Raw genomic sequence first — 14,075 nt, forward strand, 5'->3', positions numbered from 1 at the left:
GCACAGGATCATTAGCATATTGGCCCCAAATTGCTCCCAATGTCCATTTTGCATCCCTGTAACTTAGAAGAATGGTATCCCTCTATCTCCATAGAGTGGGAGGTGTTGATTTGTGGCACGGAGGATAAATCACAGAAAAAAAATGACATATAACTGTGTGTCCTTTGTCTGATTTGAAAGCACCAGTCACCTATCTGCTTATTTTGGCAGTACTCTACTGTATCTTAAACATAGCTTGCAATATGGACATTTAGCTGCGTGTCGCTTTACATGGAATCTCCAAGGGAATCAGAGTCATCCAAAGACAGAGGCAGATACAAGTCCTGTAGGAAGAAAGAAGAAAATGTTAACTCACACAATCAGTTTCCACTTTTCGTCATGTGTAAGGAAGCAGCGAATGGTCCAGTTCTGCGCAGTTCGTAGGGACAGGGTAGAAGACTCATGTACTGGTTACTGGACGGGCTGACCAGTTGTCCAGGTAGTTCAAGGCTAAAATCAAGGCAGGTTACTTGCACAGTGGAGCAAGAGAATCTTGGTACCAGAAGAAAGATGACTGTTCAGTGATAAGTTTGAGAACTGTTTTTCCATCGCTTCTGGATCAATGTGTCCATTATAGCACATGTATGAAAGAGCAGGACCTTTCCTTAAACAGGTCTCTTTGAACTTAAGTCCACAATAAAGAGTCTTAGCTTGATTTGACAGCTACCCTTAGGACAAATCTCTAGGAAAATCAGGTGTTCCATGATTTATTCTTTATTTTAAGTAATTTCTGATCAATTAGAAGGGTTAAGAAAATAATCCCAAGTTTACTATTTGGATCAAATGCTGAATGTAAAGCTTTTCCAGGGTCCCTTTCTGGGGTAACCATCTTATTCCACTTCCTTAAAGTTCTGCATGGAACTAGGTACACAAACCTGCTCAAGGGCTAAAGCTATCCTTGGACCTAACTGTGAGCAAAATGAAGAAAAGCCCAAACACACAGAAAGGAAATTCACAACAATCTTGATATAAGAAGAGGGAAAATATGACTTTGTGGTGAACTCAACCTAAGCATTTATCATCTCAGCTTTAGGGAAAAAAAAGTTATTACATCATAAGCAGGAAATTGCTTCTGGGAGGAAGACAATGATGCATGAATATTCTGGCAACCTAAAATGCTACATTCGTGTTTGCTGATTGGCTTAAATCATTGGAGAAGCTCATAGATGGATTGGCTTTGCCCTCAGCAGTCACCATCTATTACAAATGTTCTAGGGGCTTCACTGGAAAGGTCATACATCAGCCAGCTGAAAACATACATAAAACATTAAAGCAGGTGAGTTTTACTTGTCTTTACCAGGAAGCAAATACTCATCTCCAAGGTCCTAAATGAGATAGTGTTTGGAAAGTATTTTAGGTCCTTGATGGCTGAAGCAAAGGATGCAGTTTACAGCATTACTTTTGCTGAAATATACACAAGCAAGTGTTGAATTCAGACTATGGGCCAGATCCTGTTCGCAATTATAAATTAATAATAAATCTGGACCCATTCTGTTAAAATTGGTGCGTTTCCTCAGACTTAGACTGAGCAGCTGAGATCAGAGTGAAGTCCTGAGGAAAACATAGATTGCATTTGGATTCAGCTATGCCTTTATTAAAGCCAAATAAAGCTGAGTAACTACAGCCTCTCCATATGTTGGGAATATATTAAAGACCTGATTTTTGAGAAGCCAAAGTCCACCTCAGGCTCCCTCAGTAACATTCAACCCCACGTCCAAAGGTCTGCGATCCAAAATCTTACATGTTAGAGGTGTAATCCAAAGCCCATTGGACTTTGGGGGATTCTTCCCATTGACTTCTCTGTGCTTTGTTCCACCATCACAACAACTGTAGTCCAGCTGCTGCTACCACTCCTCACTTTGAGAAAAAACATAAACCTCAAACAAGATGAGTTCAACCTGTGCAATCTAGACCGCAGTGGATTATATGTGGCTGGCTGACTGCAAAACCTCACCACTATCAGAATTTTTTAATTACTCTTCCAGAATTTCAAATCAATGCTTTCAAAGTCATACTTGGGCTGAGAGGTACATTCTGATTTCTAAAGAGAAATCCCAGTGACCTCCTCTCACACTCACATTTATGTCCAAGTTCCAATTTCTGTATCAAGTAAAGACTGCTGGAAGCAACACTGTGGCTATTCCAGAAATGAGGAAGCCCATGGAAATGACAATCTGGACTTAGCACAGAATGTCACTGAATAACAGGAACACAAAAAGCTGTGACTGCTGCTATACCTTTTAAATAAATCAGTACATGAATTATCTATGAGCCAGCACAGGTTTACTGATCTCTACTAGGATGCCGTGCTACCTGTTTGAAACCCTGTTTGTTACCAGGAAACACAGCCACTGTACCAGGACACAATTGCTACACCAGCTGTAAAAAATCCCTTACTTCCTGTAAAACAGAGCATGGCCTTAAATAATTTAAAAAAATCCATGAGAAGCATAATTAAAGTGATGTCTTAGAGCTTCAGTAACATTTGTATTTCTTCTGCTGTTTCCCAGACCAGATTTGCCAACACTTAAGGCTTCTCAAGAGAGGAGGATTTATATGAAGATCATATCCATGGATAACTTGTGAACTTTTTCAAATAGTGATACAAGCTCAGGGTTATCTCTTCTGATGGATGATCTCCAGCACACATTAATAACTCCAGTGGAAGAAACAGGCCAATGATTTGTTGTTCACCATCTTGCTAGAGCCTGAAGTGACAACCCTTTTAGGTAATGGGCCAAATTCTCCACTGTTTCAACATAAGGAGTTGTGCTTCCAGAGAATATGGGCATGACCTAAATGTCGTACAAATCTGAGTAGACTAAGGGAGAAACAGATGTAGTAAGGTATAAGAAACGTAATACCTTGTGCTTACGGAGGCTCCCTGGGCTGGTAGGTGTGGAGATCGGGGACTGCTTTGATTTGGGTGTAGACAGCTGACTGCTTGAGGTCCCATTTGCTGCCAGAAAACAAGACAGAAGCTAGCAGTCAGATAAGCAAGAGGAAGATCTTCTTTCTCCTTTGGGGAGATGGAAGGTATCCAAATATTTAACACAGAAATGCTTTAGTTTATTCATGTTAGGCAGGAGAAAAAAAAAAAGCGAACAGAATGGCTATTCACCCAACTTAAGGCTTTCAGCTGTTTAGGATAATAGACTGTATAATAGTTTAATACAAAATAATTGAAGAAGCAATATTTTACACTACAAATATTCACCAAATTGATCCAAGATACACAGCACCAGAAAAACAGAAAGACAATTTCTATGTTCTTGGACAGTTTAACACAATTGAAACCACATGACATTTAAGGGCATGAGTGGAAACCAGAGGCTGCAGATATCCTGGATCCTACACAAGAAATGTTACATGACCAATATACACATTACAAATTAGACAAACAGCTGCCTAGAGTGCCCTGGATGTAGTTAGCTGTGGCTGGGAATAAATGACCAAAAGAGCCCTTCTGAAGCCCTGGTGTAAGCACAGGGTGGCACGACCCTGGTCACCTCTCTGGGGAGAGGCCAGAGCTGGCTCTGCTGTCCCTCCACTGCCTGCACCAGAGAAGTGAACATGGTCCATGGCGGGGAGGAACAGGAGAATCACATCAAGTGACAATCCTCTTCCAAAGATCAGAATCTGGCCTTTTGGGTTGCTTTGTTTGCTCCTGTTGCTTTGAAGAAAACATAGTTAGTCTCCATGTAAAAAAATATGATTCATTTTAAACCAAATGGCTTTTGGAAGGGTTGTTCGTTGAGGCCTTCACAGACCTGGCTTCTGGTTAAAGTGAAGGGCTCCAGTCTGTGTCAGGGCAGGCTATTATGCATTTATTGGACTAAAAAGGAATCAAAGTTAATAACATATGATGCAGAAAAATGAAGGGAAACAAAATGGAATAAGGATAAATTAATTTTTTCCTACCACTGATGTTCTTTGAAGTGAGCTAATGTCTTTGATAATTGCCAGGTGTCACAATACGTATTTCATAAGGACATACTTGCACATAGTGAACTTGGTCATTCACAGGTTGTGTATCAATGCCAGGGATACAGACCCTCTTGTTACCAGGGGTTGTAAACATATAACCCCATCCGCACAAGCAGCATTACTTGAGGGAAGGAAATTCAAACTCATGCTGGCTGTGTCCAAGTGTATTATCTTTTCTGGCCTTTTCTTTTTGCAACCCAAGCAGCAGCAAGCTGGAGGCCTTAGGAGCATTAAACTACATATCCCAATCAAGTCTACAGAAAGTGACATTTCCAAAACCTACTCCAGATGTTAAAATATTCAGCACAAGCCACAAAACTAAACCCCAAATATTTTGATTGTCATTTCCTTAAATGGCAATAGTGTTGCCAGCCCTCCAGATAACTATACAAATCCCTACCCATTTTTAAAGAAAGCATTTTTAATTGTGTTGATTTTTCACACAAAGACAAGCATGTCGTGATCCAGGCTTGTTGTCCTGCTCTCTAAGTGCCCAATGTCTCTCCATACCATTACTCTAACTGTAAGGGCACGCGCAGAGGAGGATGGATGATTTCAGCATATGGGACTTATGCTTTCAATTGTAATAGCTGAATATGCAAATCAGTTATTTAAAATTAAACAAGCAGTTGAGTGGCTGGAGGAGAACCAAGAAGTGTATAAAGTATCATACAGTAAGAAGAAGGTGTGTGAGTGTTGTATTTTTAAGAGCAAAACCAGCAAAACTCTTGCTCCAATGCCTAAGACAGCCTCATTCCTCTTCTCTGTTATCTTCTTGTGAGAAAGAGGGGGGCAGTTAAGGTTCGTAGTATCACAGGCCCAAATGTAGAGGTCATACATGTGAATTCAAGCAAGTGTAAAGAAATGTGCTGTAAGCCACAGGACAAAGGAGGAGCTGCCGGCACGTTCAAGCAGCTCAGACTCAACAGATTCAGGGGGATGGGGGCCCTCTGTCTCCATATCCGTCAGTTCTATGCAGAAGGCTCTGTTGGGAAGAGGAGGCTATTCATCACAGATCGCTTTTTTCCCATTACAAATGCACCTCACTGAGGAAATAGATATTTCTTAAAAGGTGGTGGAAATAATGATTTATAGATAATTGGGGAACAGAGTAACCCTTCACCTCCCCGTTCCGTTCAGATCATTCTTTATTGGTGGGAGGGAAAAACTAGTTATGGAAACCCAGAAACTGTTACACACTGGTCCCTGCACTGCAACATGCCACTTTTCACTTTGCTCCAGTTCTACAAAGTCAGCTGCCCTCAAGTTGGTGGGAAAAAAAGTAGAGTTCACTAACTGTATGCCGTATAACGAAGGCAATTCAGCAAAAAATAACTTGGATTTCTTTTATGTTTTTTTTAACCAAGTGACTTTGGGTTTTCTAATAAAGAAAATGTGGGGTACAATAGTACTAATATAATCTGTATTGGCTAGAATCTATCTCCAATCTCTAAAATGCCTCTTTCTTTCTTTATTTCCAGTTGTCACTGATCCTGAGGCAGGAAGTAATCCTTCCTAAAATGAAGAATGCCACCTAACAGCTCTACAAAGAACCCCAATTTCCCTTCCACAAACAGGAAGACTGGAAGAACAGCTAACAGTCGGTGTGCAGCGAATAGATGTAATTGCTGCAGGGAAGGACATAAATTCCCTGATACAATGAGACTTCTAAGTGCTACAGCAGGGATGTTAATATTTTATGAGCACCACTGAAAAAACAGATGTGACATCCAAATCACAAATCCAATGAGACGGATGTGTATCATTACAAATACTCACAAAGAGTTCTGCAGCAGGAGCAACAATTAAGCAGCCCAGTTTAATTTTCTTTGTGCCTGATAATGAAGAACAGTGTTCGCAATCAAACTTGCATGCATTTCTTTTGCAAGAATGCAAGAAAATAACAAGAGGCGAAGAGCAGATCCCAGGTGATGTATAACGCTACTGCTCCACTAAAATCTGCTGGTGACTTACGGTAGCTAAGGATCTCACATAAGCTCAGCTATGGGAAACCATTCTTTATAACCAACTTTCATTTTAATTCATTTGGGTTTTTTCCACCCGATTGTTGTTTGTGTATTATGTCTTATTTATGTCATTGTACTTCCTTTGCAGCCTCAATTTACCTTAAGGCCCCTTTGTGCATATGACACGTCCTTTAATTGCATGAATGTGTGCACTACCTCATTTCATAGGATCCTTATCTCCTTCAGTGCACAAGACAATTTGTAGTCGGGAGATAAATCAGGCTTATCCAGCAAATGAGAGGGAGGATGGAGAATATAGCATAATGTTATGTTGGAGAAGGCTATGAGAGGTCCAGGTAAACTGAATTCTCTGCCTGCTTCTCCCACAGATAATTTAGTCAAACTTCTCATATGCAATTGTTCCTTGAGAGTTGCTCAGGTTTTCTTGGATGACTGGGACTCTGGATCTGAATTTCCAGCAATGATAAGCACCAAGACCTGTAAATGAGGTTAGTGAGGTCCATCTTTTTAACTCACATTTCTATCAATGAACAACTGGAAAAAGCAGGGCCCAAGGATCACAGTGAGTGCTCAAAACGTGTGGAGATCTCTCTTTTTCTATCAATTTGTAAAATAAGGTTAATAGTCCTTGCTCCATTGGGGTTCTCAGGGTTCAGCAGATGAGTTCCTAGTTTGAGGAGCACATGCTCGTACATCACAAGAGTGGGAGAAAGAACCATGAAATATGTGGACAGTTTTGTCTCCAGGTCAGGGTTTGAAGTGTCACCAAGAAAACAGAGGCAACAACCAAAACAAGGACAGCATAAAGCAAATGTAGAAATTTAGTGCTCATTTAGTGAGCTCATTTAGCGAGCACAAGCCATCCTGTCCTCTAGGATCAGAGGAGCCTGTAGGAAAAATAAAGACTCCATTGTAGTGTTTATTCAGGAGCAGAAAAATTCAGATTGCACAGGAATCCTTCACTAAGGCACCTCCTAACTTCCAAGCACTCAGCTCTGCAGCGTTGGCACTCTTTTCTCATCACGTTTTGGGAGGGTGATCTCTCCGCTGGATGCGCACTGTGGATTGTCAGCGAGCAGAACGTCAGTAAGCGCAAATGAGATAACAAGCTGCTCTATCTTGTGTGCAATCCAAAAGACATCTGCTGCCTTTTTAACACATGCATATATAATGACCCTGGGGAGCCAGATCTGCAGTCAGGACAGACCGACGTTCTGTATCTGTTTTGCTAATTGCTGCTGCCTTGTGAATATGCTTTTGTCCCTCTATCCAAACCCTTCCATTAGAAGACTGAGAAATTAAAGTCCTGCAGCACTGCCTCAGAGCCCTGTTCACAGGCTCCCTGAGCCAAATCAAGGCAAAGCTGGGGAAAGACATTTTCAAATTTCAGCTCAGGTACCTGTGGCTCTGTACTGCAAAGGACTAAGATCATGCTGGTTTTAAAAATCATGAATTCTCCTATCACAGCACATGTATTTCTACAACTGAATCCTTGTTATGTGAGTTACTGTAAGATAAATTCATATTTTAATAACAAAGAAGTAATGGCAAATGACATCATTATTTTCTCCCCTGTATTTCTCCCCTGAGATTTAGCTCTGTCTTTTGTTTGGTTTGACTTCTTATTGGAGTGGTCTGTTAAAGAAATTTTGCCAAACTTCATGCTGACTCTACCCCATTTAAATCTCATGGACCATAGCAGCAGCACAGAGATTTATCTCCTTATGCTCATGTTAGGAGAGGTTTTGGAGGGTATACTGCAGGTGTAGTTTAGTCTGGATTTTATTCCTCTAAGCTATGTCATTTAGCAAAGCTGACTTCATAGAAAGAAAAATAGAGGCCAGAAATAAGCATAAAAGCTTTGTAACTCCAATTCTGTGCTCTGAATTGGGATCAGATATATTTGGGTCATCCCCAATAGAGATCTTATTTTTTTAAAAGCACCAAGTCTGACAGGGACTCACAAGCTCCCTAGGAGACCTTCTTCAGTGATTAAGATGCTTATAATTGAAAAGTTTTCCTAATATCTGATCTATATATCCATTATTAAAGATTAAACCAATATCCTATCCCCGATAAACACACAAGAAAATTGATCCTTATCCTCTTTTTAATACTTCAGATGCATTTGAAGAGTGTTAAATTGTTCATTCTCGATCTCTTTCTAAGTTGAATCAGTCCATTTCCTTCAACTTTTCTGAACCCTAAGAAATTTCTTCTGGATTTTCTCTAGTTTGTTTATGTCTTTCTTAGCATCTTCAGTCCATAGTAAAACACAACAACCCAAGCTCATCTAAGGCCAGATAGAGACACCAGTCCTTCCAGTCTCAATTCACACCTGATATATCAGAAACTAGTTCAGCTGACTAGCTAATGTTTGGCAGACAGAGAAGAGAGAGGCACCTGGATACATTCTTGTAGAGGGAGAAGTAAAATCCTGTTGTATTTTGCTAACCCCACCTTGCTGGAAGCAACATTTTGGGGGAGTTAGGTGGAAGACATAGATGAAAGACTGCATCCCAGCTCCAGCACCAAAGAGATGGGAAACTAAAGGATATATTGGAAGCCCAGTGGGAACTGCTGGTAAAGCAGCCAGGGCCTTCCAGTCAAACTGAACCAAGAAGTGAAAACAGCCCGATGATGGAATGACCAGGGGTGTCGGGAGGAATAGCTGGATCAAACCAGAAATACACTGGCATTGCTGAGAAGGTGTGTATATGGGTTGGGGGTTAATGAGAGAAGGAAGAAAGGATTCCTTTTGGGAATATAAGGACTGTCATCTGTTACCATCTGCTTATAGCAAGACACTTCTTCATTCTTCATTCATTCCTTTTCATTCATTCATTCATTTAAATAACTGTATGGTAAATAAAGAGAGAAAAGTACCGTGCCAAGCAAACAGTGTTTAACATGTTTCTGTGGATTAGCTACCTCATTTTTTGAATATCCGTGGAGCTGAAGGGCTCTGGCTGCCTAGAGGGAATTGAGCTTTTCACAGTGAGGCCATGACACATCTAGGCAGGAGGCAGATTACCTCCAGCAGAAGGTAGCAATTCAGCCAGTGAGCTCGAATCGCTGCAGCTGGGAGCTGGCACTCTCTGTGCAGTTGCACTTCTATGCACGGCCTTTTGTCCTGACATTTTTTAATAAAAGATTTTGTTTATGCATTCTTTGTTGCTCCATGTTAATCCTTGTTATTTTGGAATGGGAGCTGACCACTTACTGAGGTGGCTCACTACCAGGACTGCTGTAACAGAACAGTCAAAGAACACATTACAGTTCACATCTAGCTGGTGATAGGAGCAATTAAATGGCTTAGAAGCTGCCTCCTTTTCAGTGCTAGATTTACAGACTTGCAACATATATTTCTTTCTATATTCTGCTGTTGTTCTGACTCAGAGGTGGCCCCAGAGACCACAGTCGGGAACAAAGCTTTGGGTGCCATCGGGGGAAACCAGATGCCAGCCAGCAGTACGCTCTCTCTATGGCTCTCCCAGAAAGCTAGTTATACCTAGATCTATGTTTCTCATTGAGAAGTAGATCACTAAATCCATAGCCAAAACCAGAAGGAGCAAAGGGTATCAAAGGTGAATGGAGATCACGTGGCACAGAAGGCAGATCCCTACATAGAAAGCTTCCAGGCTGACAAATCAACTTAGATGGGGATCTGCGCAGTCTATGACGATGGCTAACACAGCATCAGGCCACACAGCTGTATTCATTCACCTGCATAACCTGACAGTTTACTGTGGCAGGATTTAATGTGTTAGAGAGTGTTCAGGTTGCTGGAGCAGTCTCTGATCCACTGGAGTGTAGATAGTGGCCTTGCTAGAGTGTGGCTTGCCTCTGCTGGAAGGTCTGGAGCATGTGCTGCAGCCACTCTGCTGCTGGAGATTCTTTTGTGGATGGCAATCTGTGAGATAATATCTTTGGTTTTAGCAATATTATTCTCCAAATGCTTTCAGAATACACAAAAAGCCCCAAATAAAGAGCATCAAAGCTCTTTCCTGTGCATGGTTCCATGCGCAGATTACAGAGCTCTGTATACAGATCAGGTATCACTGTCTTGGACGATCCCTTGGGAAAGAAGGCGTGAACAGCTTAAATGATGCACTCAAAGCCACGGAGTGAGTCAGTGGCGAAGGCTGGAATAAAACACAGGTCCCCGAATACCCCAGCCTGTGTGGAGGATAGCTGCTGCTCGGGCACAAAGCTTTTCCACACCTTTGAATGAGAAGTGGTTTATTTATGTTGACACATAAAGATCATCAGCGTTCCTAAAGTGAATGGTAGAGAAAGCGGATGCAATGTTTGCATGCTGTCAAGGTTACATCCACAGAATCAGCACTAGCAAGCTCTGCTGAAGCAGTTTTTTCTGTTCTCTCTGTGCTGTAACAGTAAATTACTGCTGTTGTCCACTATCTGCTGGCAGCATCAAAGCTCTTGCTGAGGAGTGAGGCACAGTTGTGCCTGCACAATCTGCTTCAAGCCTCAGCTGCCTCTGTGGGCAATGCATGCCAACCACTGTCCACATGTGAATCCACTGCATTCTCGTTTTTGCTCCTGATAAATAATGTACCATTTTCCCATATGCTTTAACAGGGAAAGGGAATAATTAGGATGAGAAATGGAAGAAAATAACATCCTTTTCTGTAACTGCAGTGTGCTGGTAATGAGGAGGGTTCAGACTTCTTTCACTCAAGCAATATGGAGATTTACTTCAGAATCTGCATTTACATCAGTGCCCAGATATGTCACAATGGCCTTATAGAGACCATGGTGGAAAAAAATGATACAGAAACCTACATGGAAAAGAACTGAACAGAAACTAATAACACAGAATCAAGGAAACTCCAAGTTCTGATATGACAACCACAGCAGAGTGAAAGACAGCAAAGACAGAAGGTACAAGTGGGTAGGAGATCAAACACATTGCAAAAATATTTAATATACTTGAAATAAAACTGCTTTCAAATCCTTTCACAAATGAAATAGGTGAGAATGCTGGAAAAAAAATTGGTCAGATCATCTTTTATTAATCAGGCTTCATTCAGCATTCCTTGCCTTTTTCATGTGATAACTTCAGAATCCAGCTAAGCCTGTTACTTGTTTATGTAAATATTGACTCTGATCGCTTACACAAGTAATGTGTAGACCCACTTTCTTTATTATGAGTTCAAGGGACAAGAACACAAGGTAGTATTCTTTTTTTCTCTCTGTCCTGAGAAAACCAACTGTCTTTCATTACCTTTCCAGCACTGAGAGAGTTCAGTCATTTTTTATTCTCATTAAGCAGGACAGGCTGCCATTTTTTTCTGTATTGAAATCACAGGAAAGTATGAAAGACCCTTGTCTACATGGATTAAAGAAACCTGATTTGTCCTTCATTACTGGCCTTAACTCCAGGAGCTGGCTATTGTTCAGCATTTCTGGTTATTTTAATCTCCTTCTGAAAGGCTCTACTAACTGTGTTCATTAAACTGCATCAGATGACTCACCATTTTGTTCCTGTGAGTCATTCAATCAATTAAAATCAGGAACTCAATAGTTGCCATTTCACATTAGACTATATGTTCATGCAATGAAGTCTAGTTCTGATGGTAATTAGCACCTGATGCTTATGGAGAAGGTTTAAATGCAGTTTCACAACTCATGCACGAGCTGACTCCCAGATCATTGAATGGGAGTTGTTTAGGTTTTTTTAAATCAACAATGGATTTTCCATCATGCCTTCAATGTACCTATGCAACTTTATGATGCATTTGGGATTGTAAAAGCTTTTCAGATTACAGCAAGCCTGAGTTTAAGAACAGCGAACACTGGAATCTGAATGCAGAGTCACCTTACAGGGAAATCACTTTTTTAAAATCACAGAGTCTTGGCATTTGCCAACCAATTTCACATTGTCTTTTTAAGTAGCTGAAGAACATCAAGAGACCCTAAACAAATTAACTGCTTCCTGGGGAAAATCTTTCTAAATACTATCAGGTGAATTTTATATCCAGTAATCCAGTATCTACTGATGGTCAGTTGTTGTGTGGTGTTCACATGCAATATGCAATGTGTTACCATGAAGGTGAAAAGCAATTTCTGTTTTGTATCACCTGTGTTAATATTGTGGGTCACTTGAATTTTAGCTGTGGAGCTCTCCTGAAACCCTGACGTGCTTATTTGGTGATTTGGCCGTTTTAGTGAAAGGCCATCTCTGGTTCTCTTTTGGAAAAAAACAAGCGGACAGATGACACTCCCAGAGATCCACCCTCTCCATCATGACTCCAAAAACTATCAATTACCAGAAGTGTGATATTTGGCCCAGCTTTTAATTTATAGGCTCTGCAGCTCTCCAGGTGTGCTACACCACCAGTCCAGTTGCTACTGAAGAGGGAGGGAGGCATTTCAAATGGTGCAAGCTGCTGCAGCAGATCAGGATTCCCATTTCCCTTCTCTTCTCTTACTGAATGACTGTCTCAGTATCACATCAATAAATCCATCACCATTTCTCCATTTGCAAGGTCACTGGTCTTCTTTAAATAATGATTAGAAGGGCACACTTCTGACCTGTACAATAATTAACATTTACATTGCACACGGGGTTATTCTAAATCAGTCTGTATCTATAGGGAACATGTGCAAGCACTGTGGGCCTTGATTTCCTGCCTGTGAAGTGAAAACTGCTTTTAAATTTTGTTAGGGCAGGAGGCTGTGAGACTGTGGGTGGTATGACCTAAAGCCACGACTGCACTGAACCGACCAGAGAATTCCTCTCCAATATTTATTAAGTGCTCCTGTACTCTAGCACCAGTTTCTTGTTTTTAAAAAATGCCAACGTTTCACATGCAAACACCCAAGGTCAGTGTATCTAAAGACAAACAACGTGTTTTTCTCTTGAGCACAGTTAGTATTCAGACACCAGAAAACAATCACTCACCATCTTGATGGTTACCTGAATCGGCTGGAGACTTGCTGCGGCGCATGGGGGCTGGACTCTTTGCTGAGCTCTTCTGAGGGGTGGGAGATGACTTGCTGCCTGTGGCAGCCGCAGGGCTCCCTTTCATCACCCGGCACTCTAAGGAAACAGACAGCAACCGTGGTTATGTCCCTACCTACTCTCGCTGCCTATGGAAACACCCATGGGCAGCTTCGTGCTTTGTCTCCAAAGAACTGTATAAAACATGCAAGGGCAAGGGAAATGCTGATATGTCCACATTTTCTCCAGAGCAGAAAGGAGACTTTTTAGGGGGAGGGCAAAAAGAGGAACAGCTTTGCTCCTCTGGAGGAGATGCTGAGATAATGTACGTCAAGATCCGGCTGGCTCCCTAGCAGAGTCCGTCTCCATACCCGTTTCCTACCAAAGATTTTCTGCCCTTCCCTTTGCCTTGGTTCTCACCAACTAGTGACCACAATGAAAATGTTGAACACTAACTGGCCAAAATGCTAGTTAATTTGCTGTAATCCTTCCATGAAGACCTAGTAGTAGGAATGATTAGTGCAATTTATGCAGGTGCAGAAAGCAGGCAAACAGCTCATGGCATGACGTAAAGGTCTCTAAGTGGCAGATGGGATAATCTGCCCCAGGAGGCTTTCACCCAGCCTGAATCAACCTCTTCTGAGGTTTCAACAAGCTGCAACTTTTCAGATGCAGAAAGCAAAGAAGACAAAGTGGTTTTACAAAACACATCCTTTGTTCTGGCCACTCATCCCTTTCAGAAGGGTTTATATAAACAAGTCTAGCAGATTTATGTACTTAAAGACATGAGCAGATGAGAACCCCAACTGTGTTTTCTTAAAAAATAAAAAGGCCAGGAAGAGTGGAAAATGTAAACATGATCTACAGTGTCCTGCAGGAGGGAACTGAAATGCTAACAAATCTCTGTGTGTCCCAGGATTTCAGGCATGCCAGATCTTCAAAACCAGGGTTTATTTACATTGAGAGCTAACAGAAAAAGCACTTTCCACCCCTCAAGTTATTAACTCAGTTAAGAAGGCGGCAATAAAAAGAGGATTTCCTTTTTGACAAATGCTAACTGGTCTCACCTCATCTCCTACAACAGATTGTCTTCA

At 41.4% G+C, this 14,075-nt stretch overlaps 1 protein-coding gene across 2 annotated transcripts in view; it reads right to left on the reverse strand.

Moving 5' to 3' along the window:
- Positions 1-266: 266 nt before the first annotated feature.
- The window catches only part of DCX (doublecortin), a 68,815-nt gene continuing 55,006 nt past the window's right edge, over positions 267-14,075 (reverse strand). Inside the window, exons 4-6 of one of the 2 annotated variants that reach the window (XM_068409205.1) lie at positions 12,958-13,080; positions 2,904-2,998; positions 267-323 (exon numbers count right to left, since the gene is read on the reverse strand). In XM_068409205.1, the coding sequence (XP_068265306.1) occupies positions 267-323; positions 2,904-2,998; positions 12,958-13,080 (275 nt within the window). Of the gene's footprint in view, positions 324-2,903; positions 2,999-12,942; positions 13,081-14,075 lie in introns of both variants that reach the window. The other variant, XM_068409204.1, reaches the window with a different exon arrangement.

The sequence above is a fragment of the Nyctibius grandis genome, chromosome 10 (assembly GCF_013368605.1).
Source record: "Nyctibius grandis isolate bNycGra1 chromosome 10, bNycGra1.pri, whole genome shotgun sequence".
Lineage (NCBI taxonomy): Eukaryota > Metazoa > Chordata > Aves > Nyctibiiformes > Nyctibiidae > Nyctibius > Nyctibius grandis.